The sequence below is a fragment of the Curcuma longa genome, chromosome 5 (genome assembly GCF_044706935.1).
Source record: "Curcuma longa cultivar G26 ecotype Majalengka, Jawa Barat chromosome 5, ITB_CL_G26_1.1, whole genome shotgun sequence".
NCBI lineage: Eukaryota > Viridiplantae > Streptophyta > Magnoliopsida > Zingiberales > Zingiberaceae > Curcuma > Curcuma longa.
The window spans coordinates 13,407,304-13,434,623 of NC_133865.1; the positions used below are offsets into that span (position 1 = coordinate 13,407,304).

Genomic DNA, 27,320 nt, shown 5'->3' on the forward strand with positions numbered 1-27,320 from the left:
GCGGACCCCACGAAGACCCCAACCTGCACTTGGAAATATTTTCAGATCATTGCAGTACAATGGGAATACAAGGGGCTGGATTCGACGTTGTAAGATGCAAACTTTTCAAATTTTCTTTAAGGGATACAGCTAAAGCTTGGTATTACTCTTTACCCCCCAGTGGGATTTCTTCTTGGGAGCAATTTGAACAGTGTTTTCTGAATAAATTTTATCCCCCAAGTAAGACGGCCTATATGAGGAATATGATTGCAAGCTTCCAACAATTGGATTCAGAATCATTATTTGAAGCTTGGGATAGGTTTAAAGGGATGTTGAGGAAGTGTCCACACCATGGTTTAGAAAGATGGCTTATCATCCACACCTTCTACAATGGAATCAATTATCAGACTAAGGTATATTTGGATTCCGCTGCAGGAGGAGCATTAATGAACAAGAGTTTGGAAGAAGCCGAGGAACTTATTGAAAGTGTGGCCATGAATCATCATCAATGGGCCAATGAAAGGAGTAACCGAGCCAGAGCACCCGGGAAATATGAAGTTGATACCCTCACCAAGCTTAATGCACAGATGGACGCCCTTAGCAAAAGGGTAGATGGCATGGGAATTGGCAAGGTAAATGCGGTGGTTTCACCTTGCGAAATTTGTGGAGATTCCAGTCACACACGTGAAGCGTGCCAGTTTGCAACACTTCAAGCTCAGATTGATCAATATGAACAATGTGATGCAGTTGGTACCTTCAACAATCCAAGAAACAACCCGTACTCAAACACTTATAATCCGGGTTGGAGGAATCACCCAAACTTTTCATACCGCAACAACCAAGGACCCTCTTACCCCAATGCCATAAAGAAGAGTGAGGAGCCATCAGACACCCAGAAAATTTTGCAAATGCTGGAGAAGATACAAAACGACATGGTCCAGATTAATGATAAACTTGATGACCATGATAAGAGGATGAAGATGCAAGAGACTCAGATTGCACAGATTAGCTCATCCCTCTCCTCCAGACCATCGGGTGCACTCCCGGGAAAACCAGATTTTAACCCCATGGAGCACTGCAAGGCAATAGAGCTTAGGAGCGGACGGACCCTGAAGGATAGAGAGCCTCAGGTGACTGCTCCTATGGAAGGCCTCACGTTCCCACCGGTAGTTGAGCAACCTCCTTCCTGCCGCGGATGGTTAAGTTATCAGTCAACGAACAGTTCGACATGCGCGGCCTCCTAGATGAGCTAGACGCGGAAGACGATGAGGACCTGAAACACACTTCAAGGAGAGGTTAGACTGGTGTCTGGGAGTCCCAGTAGGCCACTCCGACGCTCAAGTTAGGGTTATGTGAAAGATGATGAAATTGGATAGGAAAGAAGATAATACCAGTAGAATTTTCAGAGTTGAACTTGGAATAAGACGGTGTGTTAGGCTTTTTATAGCCCACTCAAGACATCTCCATGTAAAATGGAGATAACACCCTTATAGAAACCTGTGAGGAGGCCAGATCCGACAGCTATTTTCTTTTGGCTTTATATACAGAAAAAGGGTATCTAAGGGGACTAAGTCTGACAACCTCGTAATTATCTGTTCATTCTTGGTCTCGAGTGCCTGCCAAAATATTCACGTTCTCCTTTAGTAGGCCATGTAAGATGGTGGTTGGCAGAAGAAATAAACGTGGAGCCCAGGATGGAGTCAGTCGAGACGGAGTGGTCGAGATGAGACTTGAGATCAAGATGACCGAGAGGGCCGAGATGAGACTAAGACGGGCTCGAGGCCAAGACGAGACAACCGAGATGGCGAGACGAGACAAGTCGAGACAACCGAGATGACCGAGACGAGACGATCGAGATGGTCGAGATGAGACGATCGAGATAGCGAGGCAAGATTTGAGATCGAGGGTCTTGGATGCCCAAGTAAGGTCTAGGACAGCCCAAAATGATCCTGAAGTATCACCGAGCTGGAGGTGTCGGACTATTTCTCCCTAGTGGGATCGCTTCTCTTGGGTTCATGTTGACTTATCTTACCAGATCAATACAAACATTAACTCTTCACTTGACTTTTGACTTTTACCCTAGAGGAAGCCACGTCATTTATAACACCCACATCACTGATTAACTAAAAAAATAATTCAATGGTTAACTATTGATTTTGCCTTGTGACCTTTGGCAAACCTCTAAAAGTTCTCTCACTTTGTAATTAGGTCAGCGAGCAACAGTCGACTGTCCCTTTGTGAAAGTCATCGCGATCACGACTAATATGATAGAAAAAAACAAAAATAATTAATATCTTTTGTGATCGATTTGAATTGTTTATGAGTGGACGATATCGATTTCTTCACATTTTAGAAAATGTTGATTTAAAAAGTTAAAATAGTTGGCGTTGTTCCATGACTGCGGCTCGTTGTCGACTGGACAGCTAGCCGTGTGAAGTGAAGCCGCTACTCTTATCGTCTTCTTCGGGGCACGTTTCGCACGTGTGCCCGACATTAATTGCGATTAAAACACGTGGGAAAATAGAGCCGTCAGTCTCCTAATCTCCTCCTAATTACAGTTGGCGATTCACACTTAAAGCTAATTAATTGCAACATTTATAATAAAATATATAATATGGAAAATTAATACGATAAGGATAGATAGAGATTTTGTAAAAGCATCCCCTCGTCAATTTAATTTAAATTAATTTGAAAAATATCGAATTATGATTAGGAGCTTTAGGATTCAGATCAGATCAAAATCTAATTTGAAAATTTTTTTTAAAATTAGATTCGGATTATCTCGATTTGGTTTGAGTTTAAGATAAAAAATTATTTTAGTTAAATTAAAATTTATTTTTAAAATTAAGATGTTTTATATATCGATCATAGAAAATTAGTTTGACAATAATATATAAAATATTAGATAGAAGTAAAGAATTATTAGATGAAATAGTAAAAGAAATTTTAATTAGGTCTGTCGAGTTATTTAGGTTGGTTGGGTTATCTAAATTTAAATTTATGATTTTCAAGTTGAATTCAAATCATATTCTAATTTTTTTTTATAATATTTTTAATTTACAAAATTGAGATATTCGAATTGATACCCTTAATTTAAAAATTAATATATATCATCTCTTTAAAAAAACATAGGATCAATTATATTAATATATTTCTTTTATTAACACACTCACATTCATTTTAATATTAACACACAAGATATTTTCATTTTATATTAAATAAATAAATATATTTTCAATTGAATGATTTTTAAAAAAAATTACTTATTTATTAATTATAAAGAATATTTGCATTTGAGTATTATAACATCATTTTTGAGCATAATGTGATTTTTTAAAATAATTACTGTGAAAAGATAAATTAGTTGAAAATAACTAGCCACTATGTGCTTCATCAATATTTAACTCTTATTCACTTTAATAAATCTGTCCCGTATTAATTAATTTAATTTGAGTATTAGAACATCCATATTAATATCATCAAATGGATGCTCTCTAGCTAATAGCAAGCACGTGAATAATGAACAGATTACACGTGTCAAAAAAATTAAAAAGGCTAAAGAATACTCCATTCTATTTTTTCATCCTTAAAAATATTTCTTTTTATTAATGTATATATGTTGATTAAAATTATTTTAATATTGATTAAAATTAATCTATCATCGATATTATTTCAACATTGATGATAGCGAATCTATTTTTTTTATATAATATTTTATAATCCAATATTTGAGCCTCAAGCTCATCTAATTCGGTAGATGGGTGGTCTTTCATGTTAATTCGTTCAGAGTAAATTTAAAAGTACAAATAAATTCTTATTTAACAGCTTTAAAATTTTCATTCCACTAAAAAAATATTATAATCTGTATTCGAATGGTAGATATTTCATTAATCTAATTTTTTTTTTAAAAAAAATGGAATCCGTCTTGGCGGTCTAGCAACTCCACTACCATTTGTGAGGAGGTATTAATCACAACGTAAAAGAATATTGTCTGTAATTGCCCCCGATGCATAACGCAGCAGAATTGTAGAAGAGGACAAGGGTTCGAATCCTGGCGAAGACAGACAATACCCTCCTATGTCGTGAACTACAGTTTTTCGATTTACCTCTTCACAGATGATCGTGAAAGTTTACTGCGTTATAACCAACTCAGCTATATGAAATCTCGTATGGGTCGCTAATGGCGAATTAATCTAATTTCTTCAACATTTCATTAATATAAGATCGTATAAAATTAAAAAAAATAATTTAAAAAATAATAATAATAAAATGAAAGCACTCGTTTTTAATTTGGCCCTATTACAAAAAAGTCCTGTGCTCTTCTTTAGCCCTAGCCCGAACTTGAAAAGGCGGCGCAGCAGATTCCCTCGAAAGGCGATGGAACCCTAACCCTAATACTGCAGTGCAGCGTCCATCTCCCTCAAAACCCCAAAGCTGCGCTGCCCTGCTCTGTCCTGCCCAGTCGCCATCGTCCCCGGTCGGCCTGCCCGCCAGGATCGGGAACACATTGATCTTTCTCATCTTCTTCAGCTGGTGTGGATGCATATCACACCGTTAGATCGATGTGGAAATGCAACCAAACTCGATCGTCGCGCTAGCTGCGTCGACTTCACCGTCACCGACGAAAGTGCCCTAGCTCGCCCGGCTTCTTCTAACTCACATCGCAATGCGACTGGTGTGCCGGTGCACGTGGGAAACGTTGCTAGCTAGCTGCATGCGACATGATCGATGCTAGCTAGCTGTAATGCATCCATCATCATCATCATCTCTATGATTGAGAGCGACAACTTGTGTGACGACGACATGCATCGAGCAGGATTTGTCGATCTCACGAGAGTGGTTCTTTTGTTTTTTCTTATTCTTTAAATGTTTGTTGGGTTTAATCGATCGGCAGTAGTGGAGAGGAGGAGCTAGCTCCACGTCGTCGGTGCCGCGCGCCGTCCATTAATGGATGGGCTGTATCTGAGGCAGGAGGAAGCACGAGGAGTGCTGCTGCAATACTGAGAAAAGACTCGCTAGCGCGCCTCATGGACCATGTGAAAGTAGCGCGGGAATTGGGAATATATATATACGGATTTGATATATAGCGCGCATGTGATTCGTCCATAGAAGATTTGGGATATTTGAAAAAGGTTCCGAGCAGTATATTTTATTTATTATTTTTAAGCCATTATAATTAAGCCATTAATTTTTTTTAGAATTTAGAGAATTAAATTATAATATTAAATATAAAAAAATGTTAAAATAAAAAAAATAATTGCTCATAGAATAGAATGTGCAGGATAAAAAGTGCGGGATAACAATCTAACACAGAGCAATTAAATTTTTTTCATTTTAAAATTTTTTATATGTTTAATACTATAACACAACCTCTAAACCTTAAAAGGAAATTAAATTTTAAATGACTTAATGGTAAATAAAAATAATAAAAAATAAAAAATTACTGTTTATGTTTCGAGCGCCCAAAATCCTTTTGGGCTCCTCAAATAATCGCATATGAAGCTCGCATTATAAGACATGTTGGATGTCAAATCCCTCCTTAAAAAGGAAATGAGAGCGCACAGGATGCCGTGCTAAGGCTCTTGTGCTATTGGTTCCTAGCTCCCTTTGGTGGTGATTCAGGTTCTTCAACAATAAATATTTAGTCACTACTTTTGCAGCAGCAACACTAGACTAAAAAGCCTCTAACAACTTCAAAAGCCGAAGGTGTTGAAGCGTAAGCCGCAGGTGCCTACTCAGAAGCGGACCGCACTCGTGCCCTTCTGTTTAACCGACAAAAAGTGCCGCCCACAGAAGCTTACATGAGTGGACCGAGGTCCCGCGAAGCAGGTAAACGGTTGCCTAAGACACAAAAAATGATGCTCTTGAGTAGACTTCAGATAAGGCCTATATATATAGGATTTCGGATGCTCGGAACATGAATAATGATATTTTTTATTTTTTATTTTTTTTGACTTACAATTAAATTATTAAGATTTTTTCTTTTGGGTTTAAGAGTTGAGTTATAGTATTAAGCACATAAAAATTTTTAAAACAAAAAAAAAAAATTAATTGTTCATGGGGTGTGTTAAATTGTTATCCTGCACTCCTTATCTGACACACCCCGTGAGCAACTAAATTTTTTTATTTTAAAAATTTTTTTATACTTAATAATATAACTCAACTCCTAAACCCTAAAGAAAAAATCTTAAATGGTTTAACCGTAAACTAAAAAAATAAATAATACACAGTTACTGTTCTGGGCACCTGTTACTATTTTGGGCACCCTGAATCTTTTGTGACATATGAGTTGCGCATTATAAGACGCGCAAGATATCAAATTCCTATATATATATAATAAAGGACAAATAAAATAAAAATATCATCCTAATATACATAAAAATTTTACTTATTCTTTTCCCCAATACATTTGGCCATCCTAACTTAACAAGAGACCTCGCCGAGAAAACTAAATCTATCACACCTATAAGATCCAACCAATTAAGAGAGAATTATTCTTTTTCAAGAGTGATTCATTCTTTCTCGAATATAACATAATATGCATGGCACTAGTACTGTCCACTTCAAGTATATATATGTGTGCTTATTCCTCCTCCCTCGGATGACAAGTCTTTGTGAAATAACTCGAATTGAAAAAGGAAAAAATAGTGTTAAGAGACCCTCTTAGCTCAACCCTAAACACTCTAAGATGTCTTTTCAAACTTAGTCACATTCAAGTCGAAATAGATAAATAGATACATCCCATTGCACTAATCAGGCGTGGCACTCATAGTAATTGAGGTCAAAGATCAAGAAATGAGGTATTATCACACAAGAAAATTGTATTAATTCAAAAACATATTTATTTCATGGGATTGCTAAATCCTTTTTTTATAGTTTGATAACAATATTTATTTTTTAAATAAAATAATAGATTTTTATAATAAAATTTTAATTATTTTAATACAAATTTAAAAGATATTTCTAAAAAACCATATATATTTTTAAAAAGTTCTAATGATGTAGCATATTGTTAGTGTGATAGACTATTTCGGTCTGAGATTGAGGAATGGATCAACTTCTATCGAATCATCCTTTGTTGACTTTTACTGAGTTAACCATTGCCAGATTAGTCTCTAAAATGACAATTAATGGGTCTGCTCCTAGTGAGTACAAATCGACTTAATTGGGCACGCATCGTAATGGCAAAATTCCACCAACAACTGGCGCCTAAGATATCAATCAAAGGTTAAAAGGGAGTCAAGAGGCACCTTCGCATGACCCTCTGATGCTAAGTCAAATCCAGAGAGAAGAAAGGAAAAAAATGGAGAAAAGTAGGATAATTGTAGTGTCGAATGTAGTGTGCTTATCTTGTTGGGATTACAATCAAAGTCTCACATTGAATATACATGGAGAAGATCATGTGTTTATAAAATGAAAGATATCTTCATTGGAATGAAAACTTTTAGAGAAAACTCAAAAATAAAACCATAAGAACTTACACCTAAAGTGGACGATATCATAATATTGTGGAGATATGTTAATTCCTTCGGTTCTAACAATTGGTATAAGAGTCATGATCTCATAAAAAAAATAATAGAGGTAAGGGATGCCCGAACCATGGGGACAATGAAATGAGGTTTCCGATAAAATCCATGATAAGCTCTCGAGGCATGTAATGCTTCAGGTAGTACATGTAAGGTGTGCGACGCAATAGAAAGGAGTGGGTGGTGCTCCAGATGGTACATGTAAGGTGTGTGACACAGTGAAAATGAGTGGCCTCAATGGGAGTAGGGTGATCCTTTGTTGAAGGGAGGATTGTTGAAATTTCAATCAAGCCCCACATTAGAAATATATGAAAAAGATTATGAGTTTATAATAGGGAAGATATCTCTATTTGTATGAGACCTTTTAGGAAAAGTTCAAAAATAAAATCAAGAGGCCTTAGGGCTAAAGTAGACAATGCACCTTTTCCACTAGTGCTCATTACTACTGATAAGATACCGATGAGCCTTTTGATATGATGTTTAGCAATTGACACGTCCCTTACTCTGTCGTACTTAAATCTAGCCTTGCTAATTCACCAGACAAAGCCTTCCGTTGACTCAACCTACACTTTGCTAAATTTGGCAAAGTTACTCTAATTAATCCCGAGTTCCCCCAACTACATTCGACCTAATCCAAAGCCATCTTGACCCAATTCGACTCAACCTGAGTGTAGTCGAAACTCCAAGTGACTCGGGTCTATGTTGACCCAGTCAAGGACATGCCATGCATGTAGATTTTATGTTGATCGAGTCAAGGTTATATCTCGTGGAGCCCTTATTTACCTCTGTATCATCGACATTAATTTGGTTAAGGTTGACCAAGCTTGAATTGAATTTTAATATTTGACCAATATGTCTAATGGTAGAGCAAGATGCCAAAGAAAAAAAAAGAGATTAATAGAGGAGGAGATTGTAAGTATAATCAACCTCGGGTCAAGGTTGACCAAGATGGGTGCTCGATGGTTGATGTTTAAGCAAAAAGTTAAGTAGGTCAAAGTTGACCTAATACTTGACAGTAGAAAAGTCCAAGTGAATCACGATTAATCAGAACTTGACAGTTGAGAGTATAACAGAGAATTAGCAAGGACGAAGTCTAAGTGAGTCATGATTGATCAGACATTTAGTGGTTGAAAGTCGAATAGGGAGCTGATATGAGAGGTGAAATCCAAGTAGGTCATGGAGGACTAGATATTTGACAGACGCAAAGTTTATATTAGTCAAGGTTGACCCAACACTTGATAGTGTGAAGTCTTGACAAATCAAGGTTGACCGAATATTAGAAATGAGATAGGAAGTTCTGGAAGATCAAAGTTGATTAGATGCTAAAAAATGGTGAAGTCTTAATATGTCAAGATTAATCAGATTCTAGGCAATGGTAAAAATCCCGACAAATTAAGGTTAATCAGATGCTAAGCATTGATAAAAGCTCGATAGATTAAGATTGACCAGATATTATTTGAAAGAAGTCTCAATATGTCAAAATTGATTAGATGCTAAGTAAAAAAAAATCATGATAGGTCAATCGAATAATGGGCAAAACGAGAATTTAGCCTTGCAAGGTTGAAACGGAGGTATTAATTGACTACTATGTACCAGCAATTGATTAATGAATCCCTAAATCTCAAGTTTAGGATTTGAGAGGGTTTAAGGGAGTTTATTGAATATCAATCGATTGAAGATACTATTTGGAGCAAACAAAGAGTTTCTGAATTGATTTGAAAACTCAATTGCTAATCCAACATTCAGTTGATATGGTATAATAGTCAACTGTTGTGGTCAATGTTGAGTTGGAAGAGTCGTTCTACAAGTGCAACGTTCAAATTCTGAAAGACAATCCACTGATGGCGACAAGTAGCCAACTCAGTTTTCAATTATGATTTGAAGTCTATAAAAGAGGATTTTGTAAAGAATTTAGGATGCAAATTCTTAAGGTTTTAAAGGAAAGTATTGCTACATTTTAAGACCTTCAAGAAACAATCCAAAATAACTACAAAATGAGATTCATTTATAAAATTATTTTATTTGCATTGTATTTCTTTGCATTTGTTTCTGTTATTTTCTTGTTCGTGTTGTTTATAAAAAACATGAATTATAAGTGGTTTCCTGTTCACCTCCAAAAGGTATCTGAGAAGGAAAAAACATAGTGCTAATACCATTAAAACACTAGGCCATGGAGTAGGAATCAAGAATTTTGAACCATGTAAAAATCGAGATGTAGTGCTTGTTCTATTTTGTGTTTGTTATTTGTCCACTAGGTGTTAACCTCTTTGTAGATGAGCACAACGAACGATGTACACAATCGAAGCGAATCATTATTCATCTCCTTTAGCGACATCATCATCGATCCCAACGCACAAAACTCAAAAGTTTATCTAACACATGAGATCTAACCCCTTTTCGTCAAATTTGATAACATAATTAATTCTTTATCAAATAATAGATTTTCTAATAAAATCTTAATTTTGCTAATAAAATATGACAGATTTTTTTTTTAAAAAAAAATTAGCGTTCTATTTAGATGGAGTGAGAGAATGTTTATTAACGGAAGGGGAAGGAAGGGGAAGGAAGGAAAAATGAGGGGAAGTAAAGTATTTATGTTTTTCTTATTTGGAATGGATGGAAGGTTCATTAATGTAACATGTATTACCTTATTTAGGAGGGAAAAAAGAGAATAAAGATTAAATATATAAATACCCACACTTCTTAAAAAAGACAACGCATGTAGAGGACGGATGAAAAATTATAAAATTTTATCAATATTACATATAGAAGTTGGGATATGAAAGGTACTAAAATAGACAACACATGCTGTTTGGATAAGTCCCTATCTTGGAAAAGGAGAAGAAGAAGAAATTTAGAATTATTTGTCTCTATCCTCTTGAGTCTTATCCTTGAAGAGATTTGCGATGAGGGTTGGTGTCGACGTCATGCAGTGCGAGTTGTTGGACACTAGATGGTGACGGTGCGCATTGTGTCAGGAATGACGTCGCAAAGACGAGATATCTAAATAGATGAATTAATTTGAGAATTAACATTTTAAAATAAAGATAGAATTGAAATAAAATATTTTTTAGTTCCCCTTCCTTACACCTCAAATTGAAATATAAGAAATTTTAACGATTCATGAGCATGCAAGGGTAAAGCATATATACCCTTCTCTTTCCTTCCCCTTCTTAACTCATTCCATCCCAAATAAGAGTCAAAATTCTCTTTTTCCTTATTTACTATTTCCTCTCTCTCATCTCCTCCCAAATAAAACGTAAATGATTTTTTTTAAATTTCAAGAAATTATAAAAAATTAACGACTTATATAACTTTTAGTTAATTAAATTAGTGATTGTATTATTCTAATTTCAATCAAAGCAAATTTAACTCTATCAAATATGGGAAGGTGGAAGTGGAAGGTGGAGTAGTTATGAAGTAATGGCACCTTTTTAGTTGAATCACACAAGTTGATTTATTATTTCATCAGCCTTTTTCGATATTAATCACACAAGTTTGGTTTAGGTGAAATAGTTGAATAATAGAGATATCTTTTTAGCTGAAACATGCAATTATTGGTTTATTTCTTCGATCATTGTCCTTTTTGATGTTAATGTGTTAGTTTCCTTCTTTGCACTATCTAACTAATTATAAAAATTAACTACTAAAGCAATTTTAAATAATTTTATATAGAGTTAAAATTTTTAACTACACTAATTGCAAAAAACTTTTACTTCGTCAAGTAGGAAGGTGGAATTGACAAATCAAGTTCGTTGGCCCAACATATTAGTACAAGGTGGTAGTGCCTCTTAGGGTTGTATATGAATAATTGGATGTTTATTTCACTAAAAGATAGAATCTGTCATCCCAGCAGTCTCATACGGTCAGCCTCACAATCATCTGTGAGGACGTAATCGATAAGCTGTAGTTGGCTACGGGAAGAGCATTGTCTCGGTTTCGTCGAGATTCGACCTTTGTCCACTTCAATAAGTTTGTCTCATAGTAACCAACTTAACTATGCTCCAGGGGCATGAATTGGATGTTCATGAAAATAAATTTGATGTTCGATTCGATAAACTTTGATTGTGTTCATTGATTAGTAAAAGAACCTATAAAATAAGTAAACTTGAACACTAATAAACTTAGTTCTTTGACTTTAATGAACGGAACAATTTATAAGTAAACTTATTCATTAACTTATGTAAACTCTAATTGTAAATTTAGTTTTTAATTGTTATTTAAGTACATAAAAAATATAATACTTTATCAATTTTTATAATCTTAAATTATTTATAATATATTAAAATAAATAAAGATTTAATCTAATTTATCAGGATAATAACATTACTATCAGTTGAGCTTGCTAAGATTTTTAATAAATAAATTTAAATACAATTAGACTTAAATTTAACTTATTTACACCCCTAACACTTCTCTAGTTGAATCAAACAGTTGTTGATTTTTTTAACCAGTTTGTTTAAGTGTGTTGGGCCAACTAAATGGATAGAGTAGACTATACAATTGAAGCGATTGTGAACCAAGCCGCGATAAGAAAATACGGATACAAAGGAGGCTGATTTGCGTAATCGGGTTTCGCCTGACTAATCCTGAAAATAAACAATCTTTCCTCTGATTCATCTATTGGATCAATGCATCTCACATTAAGAGGCATATATTACATTGATAATGTGATCGATCAATAGAAAAGTGTTCTTAGCATATATAGCTCAACAATTACAAATTATACCAAAGAAATTAAAAATAATTTGTTCAAATAAAAGATAAACAGTGACTAATTAATTAATTATTCAGTAATTAGCTAGTCCTAAATCAAAGTAGTAGTTTGCATGAGTTGAAACCCTTCCTTGAGAAGGGCCCCCATGAGCCACAGTTCCATGGAGGCTGCACTTATCTCCTTAGTGAAATCTCCACCCTGAAAAACAATCTTAATTATGCAAAAAAAAAAACTTACTTAATTAGCTCTTCTTCTTAGTTAATTAATTAATTTAACTCACATTGATCGTCATGGTGAAGAGAAAGCCCTCGTTCCCGAGCGAGAAGTTGGAGCTCTCTAGGTCGAAGCAGGAGAGGGACTCGAGCGCGGAGTAAAGAGAGGAGGTGCGTAGGAGAGACGACGATGAATGCTCAATGCCGGAGCTGATGTTGCCCTTCACCTTCACATGGAACCTCCCCTCTCCCACCTCGCACGCCTTCACTTGTATGATCTTGTTCCCTACGATGCTCACGGTGGTCGATTTGGGGATCGTGTTACTCCTTTTAGAGGCGGTTTGAAGCGATGGGTTTTCTAGTTTGGAGAAAGAAGATTGGAGCATCGATATTTCTTCCTCTAGTTTCTTCGCTTGAGATTGCAAATCTTTCACGTACATAACCGCATCACTAATGATCGAAGCTTTGTCCATCTGCGTATACGAACATGCATGCTACTATAACAAACCGATCGATGTTTCTTAAAAGCACAATCGAGATAATTAACACACCGTACTTACCGTATCGAGTAGGCGGGGTGGTTAAGAACCGAGATATAATTAAGTTTATATATAGTTGGATTATAGTTTGTTTGCTAGAGCAACCAAAGAAGGTAGGCATTAGGCAGGGTTGTTGATGACTAACTTTCAAATTTCAATTCAAGTCAAAACCATAATATATATCAACACTAAATCTAACCCGATAAAGTCTAAGTTTTCGATACGAATCTTAAGATTCAATCCCTCTAACCGAACCAAATCTTGACGGTCGAAATTCGATTGATTTATGTGGAAAAAACACAAACTAAATCAAACATTTAAAAAAAGGTTCCTAATTAAGCATCTTCTATACTGTAGATAGAACTTAATTTATTCTAAACTAAAGATTAAAAAAACAATTTTGTTCTTAATTAATTAAATCAAATCAACAAGTTCATGAATTGGATCTCTCTAATTAATGTTTAGCCACATGATATATTAATTAATTAGCACGGTAATTAACTAAAAAGTAATTAACTAAAGAAGTAGAAGAAGAAGAAGAAAGAGGACTTGCCTTGCTGATGGTAGGGACGATCGAGCGTAGCTCGTAGAGCTTCTCCTTCATCCTCACCCTCCTCTTCCTCTCCGACACCAGCGTCTTCGACCGGTCTCTCCTCGCCTTCGCGGCGAAGTTAGGCTGCCCTCCGCCGCCGCCGGCGGCATTACCGGCGGCGCCGGCCGAGAGGGCCTTCCCCGAACAGGCTGGAGTCGGCGTCGAGGGCGGCGAGCTGCAGCCCGCAGTCGAACGGCGGCATGAAGTCGTCCAGGTCGCGGCCGTAGTCGAGGTCGTCGGAGACGCGCTCGTCGGCGAAGTTGACGTCGCCGGCGTCGGCGATGTCGGCGTGGGCGAAGGGAATCATGAACTCCATGATGTGTTCTAAATGTGGCTCTAAATTTGTGGTGCGGTCTCGTATTTAATGGGCTTCTGGTGTGAACGGAATCGCATTAACTGGGTTGATGACGTAATTAGTGGAATTAATTAAAATGCTGGACCCACCCGCCCACAGATAAAACAGAAAAAAAAATTGATGATATTGCAGGTTATTACTCGGGGAGTTCTTTTCCAATTCAGGGAACTTCCTCACTAAAGAATTTAATTCTATTAAAATTATCTAAGTAATTTAATGTTTATATTTTATTTAAAAAATTAAGATTTTATTAGAAAAGTATATCTATTAAAATTATCTAAGTCATCGATTTTTTATATTTTATTTAACAAAATTAAGATTTTATTAGAAAAGTATATTATTTTATAAAATATTACACGGATTAGGATTTCATATAATTTAAAAAAAATCTACATGAGAATTAATAATCGACGAGGATTGTATCTTTATTCGTAAAAAAAATGATAACTCTCAGTCCAAACTGTTTAGTGTTTAAGGCCAGTAATTGCGATCCTCATTTGGGTAAATGCAAATCGCTGAGGATCAAATAGAGTGTCATGCTCCATGGCCTCGGGGAATATTATTCGTCCAAATACATAGTTTGATTTAGATCATTCTGTCCAAACACGATCGGATCCATCCAAATGGTAGCCAAATGGTAGCCCGATCCACAGATACTAGTAGTTTGTATCATAATTTATTCCACAAGATAGAATATGTGCATGCTCTAATCGAGAATCAAATCGTAACACTATGGAGAATCCATTAATGACCTTACCGTTGCATCGTACCCCAAGGGGCATTTGAATATATTTTAAATAGCATAAGTGTTACATTTGGGTAGTTAAGGTCCATGTAGTGTTTTTGCCCAAATTACCATCTCAATCTAAAGTTACCCAAAATTGTAGAATAAATCCATAGAATGATTGAATAACATTCATATGAAAATTTTGAGATATATTGAATTTTGCAAAGCCACTATATGGAGTTAAATATATTCATTGTAATAAAGATATAATAAAATGATTGAATAGAGTTCAAAGTAACACAAGAAAAGGATAATATTAGCAAAATTACTTTGGGCAATTCATAGATCCATGTAATAGTTTTAACTAAAAATATTATAAAGACTTAAAGATTGAAAATTAAAGTCATAAAATGACTCAATAGATCCGACTTCATGTAGAATGAGCTTTAAAATGCTTCCAAATAGACGATAGACAACCCTTCGATAAAAAGATGAAATCTATCATCCAACGGCCTCACACGATCGGTCCACAACCATTTGTGAAGAGGTAAATTGGAAAGTTACAACTAGCCACTACGGGAAAGGAATTACTTTGATTTTATCGAAATTCGATCCTTTCCTACTTCAACAAGTCTGTCCCGTAGTAATCGATTCAACTATGCCCCAAGGGTAAGAAAACAAAAGAAAACAAAAATAAAAATAAATATAAAGAATGAAGTGTAGATAAAAAAGGAGGGTAGGGGGAGAAGTTTGTCGATTTTATATGGAGACAAAAGCATTTGCATATTAACCTAGAAGAAAGAATAGAGATAACAATGTTATTTGGACACGATTCATACATATTTGAGTGGCACATTAGATCCAAGAGGAGTTGACTAGTTTTTCAAACAAGAGAATAAAGGACAATAGTAAAATTGTTATCATATGACAATGAATTTTTCCTCAGAATCTCACATTGATATTGACGAGAGTTTCTTGTACTATTGCACTTTAAGAGAGTAAAAGACAAATTTAATCAAAAAAATATATCATATAGGATGCTCTATTGAAGCATTTTAGAGGGGAGTTGTTTAAAAGTGTAAGACTTTAATGTAAAATAATAAAATGTTGATTTTTTTACTATAAAAGAAAGGCTATGCAAGAAAAGCTTAAAAGTAACACACTCCAAACCCTATGCCCACCATTTATATCTTATTTCTTCTTAAATTAACTAAAAAGATAATTTATCTTTTATTATATTTTTTTTACGTAGCGGAAACTATTGAATAATTTGATTTGTGCACGAATGTCAAAAATAATTTTCTAAAGATTGGTTGATTCAACATAAAACAAGAAAAATAGACATCCAAAACTCACCATCTTGGAAAAAGGAACTCTAGAAAATATTTATTGATAAAAAACAACTGCCCTTAAAATCAACTAAATAATGATTTAGACAGTCTCAAAACTCTAACTCGGGAAAGACAAAAATAACCTCCAAAAGATAAATAAATGACTAAATTTCTTCCAAACTTTAAAAGACTTTAAACATTATTTTTTGGATCTAAAACTGAGTCGTTATGAGTTACACCTTATGACGAATGTAAATATCTAAATGAGCTTTAATTTGATATATTAAAGATCTTATAACTCCACCTGAGTCAAAAATTATGATCTCTCAAAGTTCTAATATTTCGCATCAATGTCATTTTGTGATCGATGTTGGAAGTTGTGAAAATATTATGTCAACTAAAGCTGCGTAGAAATTAAATATTCAAATTGAAAATCATCCTAAGCCTTATAAATTGACATAGATTAAGAAGGGTGGTGATGTATCGGTGTCGAACTGGTGGTCACAAATTCGAGTCACCAAAAATAACATTTTATAATATAAAATAAGACGGTATACAATAGGTTCTTTTTTGAGATCTCACAAGAGCTTTATATACTAGACTGACCGTTAAGAGAGTAAAGGGCAAATTTGACCGAAAATATAATATAAGATGCTCTTTTGAAGCATTCTAGAGATGAAATATTATCAAGGAATTATTTAAAAGTCTAAGACTTTAATGTAAAATAATAAATATTATTTTCTTTTACTATAAAATAAGGCTATGCAAGAAAAGCATATTTGCAAATGACTGCACAAATAAACATCATTATCCGGATACAATGAATGCGGATCATTATTCTAGACGTGCCAGGCCAATAAGCTTGTTATTATTTTTTATTATACATTTAATAAATTTTATTATTCGTTGAAGCCCATCAAAATCATTTTATTTATTAGACATATTACCCGTTGACTTCTTGGTGTGTGTGTTAAAAAAAGAAATTCAATCGTAAAATTAATAATATCATTAAATAAATTTAAATCTTTAGGTATAGATTAAAATAGTGATTAAAATTTTAAACTACTCTTACTAGCAACTAATTAAGAAAATAGTATCAATTAAAAATTATGAATCTACTTCATAAAACCATGGGCGGATGGGCCTAACCTAACAAAAAAGAATTAAATATTAAGAAATATAGGTATGATTTGTTTATCTCTATATATAAAATATTCGAATACAACTAAGAAGATGAAATTACAACACATCAAATCTGAGTTAGCAATATATTTAGCAGATGAAATTAATTTCCCTCAAATTTGCTCTCTTTTATTGGAAATTTATTTTAGTAACTAATCGATCAAATAGGAATTTGGACAACCTATTTTATGAGTAGAGTGTCATAAATTAACTATGAGGTAAATGAGAATTAATGTTCAAAGTATTTGAATGATAAAGGAAATTGTGATGTTCATCGATTTAGTCTAACTTAATCGAATGAGGACATGAGCCCTTACATGAGTATGGTTTATGGATGCAAACGCATGGCCGAGAAAAAGCTCTCCCCCGTAGTGGCCAACTACAGCTTCTCGATTTACCTCCTCACAAATGGTCGTAGGAACAATCGTGTGAGGCTGCTGGATGATAGATTTCACATTTTGTTACAATGGACGCAAACGCATGGATGGTAACTCTAGTATGCACTAATGTTCATTCTTGTGGGATTAAAATTAAGAGATTTCTTTTTTTGGTAATCTAGGTGTTGAGGCTTCGCGTGACTAATCCTAGAGATAGACATCCTTTCCCTTGTTTCGCTCACTAGATAAATCCGGAGCACAACTTATACATACTCAGAAACTAACCTCTAAAATATTCGTCTCATTTGAGATTTGAACGTTAGTCTTCTTATTGTTCCTTTGAGTGTTTTACTACTGCACCACACCACACTCATAAGCCAACCTCCAAAATGTTCATCGATTTGGTACAACTTAATTGGATGAGGACTTGAGCTTGTACACGAGCATGGTCTATAAATGCAGACACGTGGATGATAACTCTAGTATGCAATAATGTTTGTTCATGTGGGATTAAAATTAAGAGATTTCTTGCTTGTACAATATCTAATAACATCGTGAGAACAATGTTGCCCGACACTATCTAGACGAGTCTATCCATTGGTTGAGAAGAAAGAAGAAAAAAATATTTATCTTCTCTTTGATTAATGAAAATTTTCCATTCACATTATTTGTTCATACTATTTCTCCATCACCATACGAAGACCTTAAAGTCCTCTCTCATAATCACTCCAACTCAAACTCAAGTTGTTATCCCTTCTCTTAAGCTCTTCTCTTCCTCCTTTCCTCTCTAAAGTGTTTCAAAAGTTCACCAAAATGCAAAAATTTGAAGTATTTCTATTTCGACTCAAAGGTGAATGGTTCCCGAGAGACAATTGTCAACAAACCATAAGCATCTAAGCGAGATAATATCGATTAAAAAAATCTAATTCTTATCTTGACCTAAAATATCTTATCCACAGAGATAAGTATCTAATAGGGTGATTCGACATCTAAAAAGGTGACTCAACAACCCAGGCCCGGCTCTGGGCATAGGCGGGTAAGGCCTATGCCTAGGGCCCAGGTTTAAAAGGGGCCCAAAAAAAAAATTTAAATTATTAAATTATTTAGAGATAATAAATAATAAATGGTTAAAATCGGATCCAGGAAATCTCGCCGCTTCCCAATACCGATATCCCCTTTATCTCCCTCGCCTCGTTCGACGCGTCTCCTTCTCCCGTTCTCTTTCTCCTCGCCTCGTTCTCCGCGTTCTCCTTCTCCCGTTCTTTCGTTCTCGTTCAACGCCAACGGCCAATCTCGCGACAGCCGACTGTCGACTCTTCATCTCCTGCCGACGCCGGCGAAACAGCAATCTCCTGCCGACGCCGGCGAAACAGCGATCCCCTGAGGGTTTTCCACTTTTCCTCACCGACGCCGGCGAAACAGCGATCTCCCCTGAGGGTTTTCCTCACCGACGCCGGCGAAACAGCGATCTCCCCTGAGGGTTTTCCTCACCGACGCCGGCGAAACAGCGATCTCCTGCCGCCTCGCCCCTCTGGACTGACCGTCTTCCTCCGTTCCTCGCCGGCGAAACCGCGAGGCTTCAAGCTCGCCCCTCTTGCCGTCTTGGCGTCTTCCTCGCCGGCGAAACCGCGAGGCTCGCCGCTCGCCCTTCAGCCGGTCAGCCCTCTGGCCCTCTTCTTCAATCTTCGACCGTCTTCCTCCCGGCGAAACCGCCTCGCCCCTCTGCCCTCTGAACCTCTAGTCGAGTGAAACCGAGAGGGCCTCGCCCCTCTGCGGGCTTGAGCCGCCCCTGGGTACGCGGCGGAGGACAGGAATCCGAGAGACGGTGAAGGGTCGCTTAGCGTCACTGGCGCAGCACGCGAAGTGCGCTCCCTGGGCGTGAGCGTGAAAATAATAGCGTCGCTGCTGCAGCTGCCGCTACCGCAGTTGCCAAACCAGTCGCCTTGTGTGTTTTTTGTTCTCAGTCAATTTAAAAAAAAATTTGTCTAGGGCCCTCCGTGGGCTTGAGCCGCCCCTGCAACAACCAATAATATTAGTAGATAACAGTGGTACTAATAAAAGTACATCCAACGAATCCAAAACAGTGAGAATCAATAAGTCATGACCCACATCGTTTGATCAACGTCTGACTAGCCCTACGCAGGAGATTTCTAAATCATCACCAATACGTATGAATGTTAGTTTATGCGAGACTAAAATCAAGAAATTTCTAATACGTATTATCTAGTGCGGGTCATGACTACTAAAAGCAATGCCATTCAACACTTGCTTACATGGTATGAACGACATTGTCGGAACAAGGTAGTCTAGTAGTATCCAACATAGTTCATCCCTTGGTTGAGAAGAGATTAAAAAAAAAAATTCTCTTTTCTCTTCCACTAATGAAAATATTCCATTCACACTGCATGTTCACATTCATTCACACTACCTCTCCATCACTATACAAAGGCTCCAAGGTCCCTATCTTAAAATCATTCAAAATCAAATTGTGATTTTTCCTCCTCCTCCTCTCCTTTCTAAAGAGTTCCAACTCTTTGAAACTTTGAAGATGAACATAGTTTGAAAAATGTTTATAACAGTTCTAATTTGTACTTTAAGACCATTTTCATGATCTAGATTATAGTTTCTCTAGCTTAATACCATACGAGTTGCATATACAATCATTTTTTGGGAACAGTAAATAAGATTTTCCAGATTGATTTTACTGAGGGCAAATGCCCTTAAAAGGGCCCTATGAAAATACTCTTCTGATTTTGTATCATGAGAACTTAACCAGAAGTTGTAAAAAAGAGGCCCTAAATTGATTTTCTTAAAAGTTATGGACCTTTTTAGGCTTTTTCTCTTTGTTCAACTTCAATCATGCACATGTTTGAGCATATCCTTGTGATTTTAAAACAAATTTTTTTTTTCAAGTTCAGTCTTTTTCTGCATAAAGTGTAAAGATTCTATAGCCTAATATCTGGCAGGTATGGGTTGCTGACTCCATACCAATCTTGATGGCTTTGTGGGCCACATAATACCCTTATTTATGTATAAATACAGAGCAAGACCTTACACCCTGCCCTAGATAGACACTGATAGATATGATCTTTTATAACCTTTAAATATTATTTAAATTCAAGATATTGTCTGAAGTGGACTGCAACTAGTTAAGTAATAGATTTAAAAGATTGATACTCCAAACTTGTTGCCTTAAAAAGCAATTTTTCTTGAAGTATTAACACTCCTAATAAATAATGCAGAAAAGGTTTCATAATCTAAACTAAAACTCAGTAAAGACATAAGTTGTTGATGTTTTGAGTCTTTTTTATTTTCAGTTTTCTAGCAGGAGAAATGCGACCACACAAATTCGAAAAATTCCCCTGCTGTGGTTATTGTTATCAAAATAGGTTGATACCAATACAAATCGCTTAGGATGTATTAGTATCGATAAAGGTCGATCCAATCTCTCTCGAGAAATTGGTCATCTCACAAGGATAGAATATGTTGAAATGTCAAACTAAAGTGAAGGCATACAGGATAGGGAGATAGTCCTAGTTGCTTTTCTGAATTCTTACTTAAATTCCTTATGTGATTTGTTGTGATATCAATAAAACAATCTAGTTGTTGCATGTGATCTATTACTTAGAAGACCTATCTCTTCCTCATTGAGTGTTGATGGAGAGATGTTTTTACTTATTAATTCATTAATAAAGCATGATTTTTTATCTAACAATCAAAAAGATATTCATTCAGTTTAATAATATAGTATTACTTCATATCATACCACATTATTTTATCAAATAACAACAATAATAATCAGATATTATTAACCTAATAATAACAACATGATGTTGCTGATATCAATTAATTCTATTTTTCAATATTTAGTGTTATTAATAATGTTATCTTGATATATGCTAATCTGATATTGCTGATGGTTACATTTTTGATGATCTAGGTACCCTGACATGGAATGCATGTTTAGATGCCATGACCTAAATTACAATTAACTTGGTATGAAGAAACTCAGTTTGGTTTTCGATCGATTTCATCTACATCTAGACAGGAGCTAGAAACCCCAAAGAACTAAATTCCTACAGAACCACATATGTGAGGAACCGAATGAGGAGAAATACCAACCACTTGGATCATTATTTAAAGACATATTTAAATAAAAACAGTAGGATTACTGCCGAATATTTAAATATTGTCAATAGAGATATCTTTATATTTCAAATGATAATAAAATCATCCTAATTGCACAGTTCAATCTTACCTTGTTCAACTGCAATATCTGCAACTGAGGCAAGCACTACATGCTTCTCTTTGTTCAAAGCTCCAAAACAAGGAAAAGCTATCGGTTTTGTAACCTGCAGTAGGATGGAATTGCAGAGCAAATAAGTGCAGTGACTAAGATATAAAGGAATTCAATTGAGGAAAATCATCGCCGATTGTTTGACAGAACAAAAGGTGAAAAACTTCAAGCATCCCATGATCATTTTTTCATTTACAATAAAATCATCCTAATTGCACAGTTCAATCTTACCTTGTTCAACTGCAATATCTGTAACTGAGGCAAGCACTACATGCTTCTCTTTGTTCAAAGCTCCAAAGCAAGGAAAAGCTACTGGCTTTGTTACCTGCAGTGGCATGGAATTGCAGAGCAAATAAGTGCAGTGACTAAGATGTAAAGGAATTCAACTGAGGAAAATCATGGCCGACTGTTTGACAGAACAAAAGGTGAAAAACTTCAAGCATCCCAAGACAATAACATTGGAAGTCAGTTCGCAAGACATATCTTCGAACTGGCAGATATAGCAACATCAAGGCCCCAATTCCCAATACTGATATCAGAAGCAAGGAATAGAGAATCCATTGAGGCGCCGTATGATATTTCACATAGTTTTCTTCCATTTCGTATGAAGTATACAGGATCGTGCCTTCTCCAGCTTCGTTACATCGATTTGCATCAGAATCTGACAATAATCGTCTCTCCAAGACGTCAATTTGAATAGCTTCGTCCGCCGATCCGACGTGAAAGTTGGAACAAATAAAATCCGATAGAAAATATCATCATCAACCAAATTATCGATTCCAAAGGTTAAATGTAGGAGGAAAACACAATCTAACAGAGCTTATTGATATCATAAAGGAATAATGAGATTACCTTGGCTAAGCTTGCGGCGCTGATTCGCATGATCTTGTGCTGCTCAGTTCGCCCGAATTAATACAGAAAGAGCCAAATCGAGGACAGGAAATCGCGCACGAACGCCCTACAACAGCGCATTCAGCGATCGATCGAGCAAGAATGGTTTGCAAAATGGAATCCAATCGAACTTCTCAGCGAAAAGCGTAGTGTCAAATGGGAAGAGAAGAGGAACGGGAGAATGGCAAGAGCCAAATGGGCCGAGGCTTACGCGGCCCATGATGCTACTCCAGCTGTCTGTGATTCAAATGGTCCTTACTGGGCCTGAGGCAAATGGGCCAGAACCGAGCCCAATCAACCAGTTTGTTGAAATGACAATTGTAGCCCTATGATAGTTTCCTTCTCATTGTTGACCCCGTTCCACACCGCCACCGCTCGTCTAGAGACAGGCTGATTAAGGATTGGGTCAGAGATAGTCAATAAAACTAATGGGAATCATTTTTTTTAGCCAATCGTTGACCCATTCAATAAAAATATTTTATTAATATCATTAAAATTTTTAAAGATTTTAAAAGATTTTTAATTATAATTTTTTATTTAATAATATTTTAATATAGTATTTTAATAATATTAATTTATTTGTCAAAATTTTTTAATGTGGAATTATTTTATTTTTTATTAAAATTAATTTTATAATATATTTATCTTGATTTTTTAATTATTTTAACTTTAACTATTAAAATTTATTAATCTCATTTAACTATCTAATTTATCATTTTATCATTAAAAAATTATTTAACTATATATATATATATATAAAATAAAAAATTTATTAAAAAAAATTATTAATAAAACTATATATGTCATATGAAGACGCATGTGATATATATATATCTTATCATACTAGAATATAATAATATTAATATTAAATAAATAATTAATGTATCAAACAAATAAAAATGTTTCAGGATTTAATATAACAATCTTTTTAATCTATTTTGCTTGATTTTTTAAAATCTCACTGATTGATTAAGCGAAAGTTATAAAAGAATAAAAAAATATAACATTTAAAGGACGAAATAAAATATTATAATATTAAAATAACTAACAAACTAAATAGTTTTAATTCTTTTATACTTTATCAAGATAGGTAAATAATTTAAATAAGTATAATTTTTTTATAAAATATATTTTTTAAAAATAATAATAATAATTTTGAAGTGTCGTGGACTGTAAATCAAATTGTAATCTGACGATTCCAAATCTTGTAACCATCTTAGTTAAGAGTTAATATTTTTAGAACTATTAAATCATCGGTTCTGAATCTCCCCTCTAATCGACTATTAATAATTCAATATTTATCTTTCATTATTTTTTATAATCATTTATCTTTGATATTCTAAAAAAAATGATAAATCCATATGCCAGCATCCTTTGATTGCGTTTCCCATTTGAAAGAAAATTCTTACATATATGCCGTAGTTGAGGATCGAACCGCGAGTTCTGGATCACAACTTAGATGTCCTATCGTTGCACCATTGTCTCGGGGACTTTTCTTTGATACTCTAAATGTATATTAGTTGTGCTTTAATCCAAAAAAAAATAATACATACCTTTAAGAATAAAGTCTCAACATTTGAATATATATATATATATATATATATATATATATATATATATATATATATATATATATATATATATATATATATATGTTTTGCTATCTGCGGTCCATTCTCGTACACTCCTGTGCGCTCCCACTCGACCCAACCCTGCTCCAATCGCTGCCGCATCGCCATCCGACCACCTCCGCCCGCCGCATCACGCCCGATGGATGCGCAGCTCGCTGGCGCACAGCCCGACTCCGGATTCCGATCGGAAAGTGGCCGGAATCTGACGAATTCGGTCGGAATTGGTCGCTCGGCACTGGCAACCGATTCCAGCCAAATTGCGGCTGGGTTTCGACCAAATTCCGGCCGAAGACCGGCCGAGGAAGGACCGGTGGCCGTCGGCGGTCCTTCCTCGGCCGGTCTCCGGCCGGAATTTGATCGGATTCCGACCGTGATTTGGCCGGAATCGGTCGCTCGACACTGGCAGTCGATTTCGGCCAAATCGCGACCGAATTCGTCGGATTCCGACTACTATCCGGCTGAAATCCGATGCGGAGATGTGCGTCGGCGAGTTGCGCGTTCATCGAGTGTGACGCGGTGGCCGAACGGTGAAGCGACAGTGGCAAGGGATCGGGTTGTTGCGGACGAGGAGCATGGGATAAAAAGCGCAGCATACAAAATTCCTATATATATATATATATATATATATATATATATATAATGTTCAGATCAGCTTCAAACGTCCAAACTATACGAATAATGCCATTTATAAATTTTTTTTTATTTAGGATGGAATCATTTAGGATTTTATTTTTAAAATTTAAGGATTGAGTTATAATATCAAGTAAAAAAAATTTTAATTATTTATGAGGTGGAAGGAATAAAGAGTGTGAGATAACAATCCCACACCCGGTCAGCACATTTTTTTCATACTAGAATATAATAATATTAATATTAAATAAATAATTAATGTATCAAACAATTTTTTTAATCTACTTTACTTTGGATTTTTGAAAATCTCACTGATTGATTAAGCGAAAGTTATAAAAGAATTAAAAAATATAACATTTAAAGGACGAAATAAAATATTATAATATTAAAATAACTAACAAACTAAATAGTTTTAATTCTTTTATACTTTATCAAGACACGTAAATAATTTAAATAAGTATAATTTTTTTATAAAATATATTTAAAAAAAATAATAATAATAATTTTGAAGTGTCGTGGACTGTAAATCAAATTGTAATCGACGATTTCGAATCTGGTAACCCTCTTAGTTAAGGGTTAATATTTTTAGAACTATTAAATCATCGATTCTGAATCTTCCCTCTAATCGACCATACATAATTCAACATTTATCTTTCATTATTGTTTATAATTATTTATCTTTGATATTCTAAATGTATATAAGTTATGCTTTAATTCAAAAAATAATACATACCTTTAAGAATAGTGTCTCAACATTTGAATTATATAAGTTATTCGAAATCCGACCGTCCGCTACACAGTATTTCTTCTCTAACTTTCGTCGCTTCCGGCTGCCATCGCACCGCCATCCGGCCACCGCCGGCCGCTGGACCAAGCCCGATCGACGTGCCACTCGTCGGCGCGTCGACCAATGCCGGTTTCCGACCGGATTGTGGCCGGAATCCGGTGCAATTTGGCGGAATCGCGTGCGGCCACTGTCAGTCGCGATTCCGGCCGAATCGCGGTCGGTTTCTGATCAAATCACGATCGGAGACCGGCCGAGGAAGGACCGCCGATGAGGCTTTAATCGATCAACTGATCGATTAAGTCATTGCCAGCCGCGATTTCGGTCAGTCTCGGCTGATCGCCAAATCTTGGCCCGAGGAAGGATCGTCGACCGTCGGCGGTCCTTCCCACAATTCGAACCGAAATTGCGGCCGAAATAGCTGACAGTGGCCGATAGAATATATGGGGCTTAATCGATCGTCTGATCGATTAAGCACGATAGAAGATTTCGAATATTCAAATTACTTTTGGATGTTCAGATTAGTTTCAAATGTCCAAATTATAGGAATAATGGCATTTATAATTTTTTTTTATTTATGATGAAATTATTTAAGATTTTATTTTTAAAATTTAAAGATTGAGTTATAATTGTAAGTAAAAAAATTTAATAATTTATGAGGCTTAAGGAATAAAAGTGTGAGATAACAATCCCACACCCAGTCAACATGCACTTATATTTTTTTAATTTAATTTTTTTTTTATGCTTAAGTCTAAAAATAAAATTTTAAATAACTTAATTATAAATAAAAAATATTTATAAATCTGTACTGTTTCTATTTTGAATATGTCCAAAATTTCTCTCGCTGACGCTGCACGCACAAACAGAGACAAATTAGATGTGCGAAAAAGGACCCGGTTCAGGGGTTGCCATCGGTCCGGTTCGTCCGGGTGCATGCACCCCCTACCCGACGTCGAGCGGGAAAGGACGGACACGGACCGGCCAGTACGGTCCGGTCCCCACCCACGCCATCATGAGGGTTAGCCATCGGTCCGGTTCGTCATGGTGCATGCACCCGGTTCGCGGCGGCGAGCGGAAAAGGACGGACCGGCCTGTACGGTCCGGCCCGGTCCCCATCCACGCGTTCAACAGCCGTACACGTTGCGATGATTTCGGATATGATCAAAAAAGGACGCCTCACGTCGCGTCTCTGTCGAGTGGCATTGTCGTGATTTCCACGCATCGACGGGGGCACCCTCGTACTCTCGCCCCCCTGCCCCTTGCACGCGTTTCGGCCCTTGATTGGCCGCCCGCAGGCCGAAGTATGTCGACGTACGAGTCACCGACCCCGGATTCCCCGTGGCATCCCGAGGCGGGCCCACCGCGACACTGTGAGAGGAGGTACGAAGCCTTCGCGTCAAAGTGCCGGCCGCTGGCCTTTCAATTTTTTTTTCTAGTCCTTTTTTGCGATTATTAAAAATTTTTTTAAGGTCGTCCCTTTTTACCCGCTTTCTGATTGGGGGAACTAGGGGGACCGACTCGGTCAAACCAGTACGGTGTAGAGTCTTTTG

At 35.9% G+C, this 27,320-nt stretch overlaps 1 protein-coding gene, 1 long non-coding RNA gene and 1 other non-coding gene across 3 annotated transcripts; all 3 read right to left on the minus strand.

Moving 5' to 3' along the window:
* Positions 1-231: 231 nt before the first annotated feature.
* On the minus strand, positions 232-337 carry LOC141830253 (small nucleolar RNA R71). Its single transcript, XR_012601944.1, has one exon. It is a non-coding gene; the product is annotated as a small nucleolar RNA R71 (small nucleolar RNA).
* Positions 338-12,190: 11,853 nt separating this feature from the next.
* LOC141830161 (transcription factor FER-LIKE IRON DEFICIENCY-INDUCED TRANSCRIPTION FACTOR) lies at positions 12,191-13,892 on the minus strand. Its single transcript, XM_074717645.1, is given in 4 exon segments — positions 12,191-12,420; positions 12,503-12,907; positions 13,527-13,688; positions 13,690-13,892. Coding segments are annotated over 4 exon segments (867 nt in total). The 5' UTR covers positions 13,882-13,892; the 3' UTR covers positions 12,191-12,312.
* Positions 13,893-21,717: 7,825 nt separating this feature from the next.
* On the minus strand, positions 21,718-22,844 carry LOC141828854 (uncharacterized). The gene is made up of 3 exons (XR_012601844.1): positions 22,687-22,844; positions 22,066-22,159; positions 21,718-21,889 (listed from the first exon to the last, which is right to left on the minus strand). It is a non-coding gene; the product is annotated as an uncharacterized LOC141828854 (long non-coding RNA).
* Between the last annotated feature and the right edge of the window lie 4,476 nt (positions 22,845-27,320).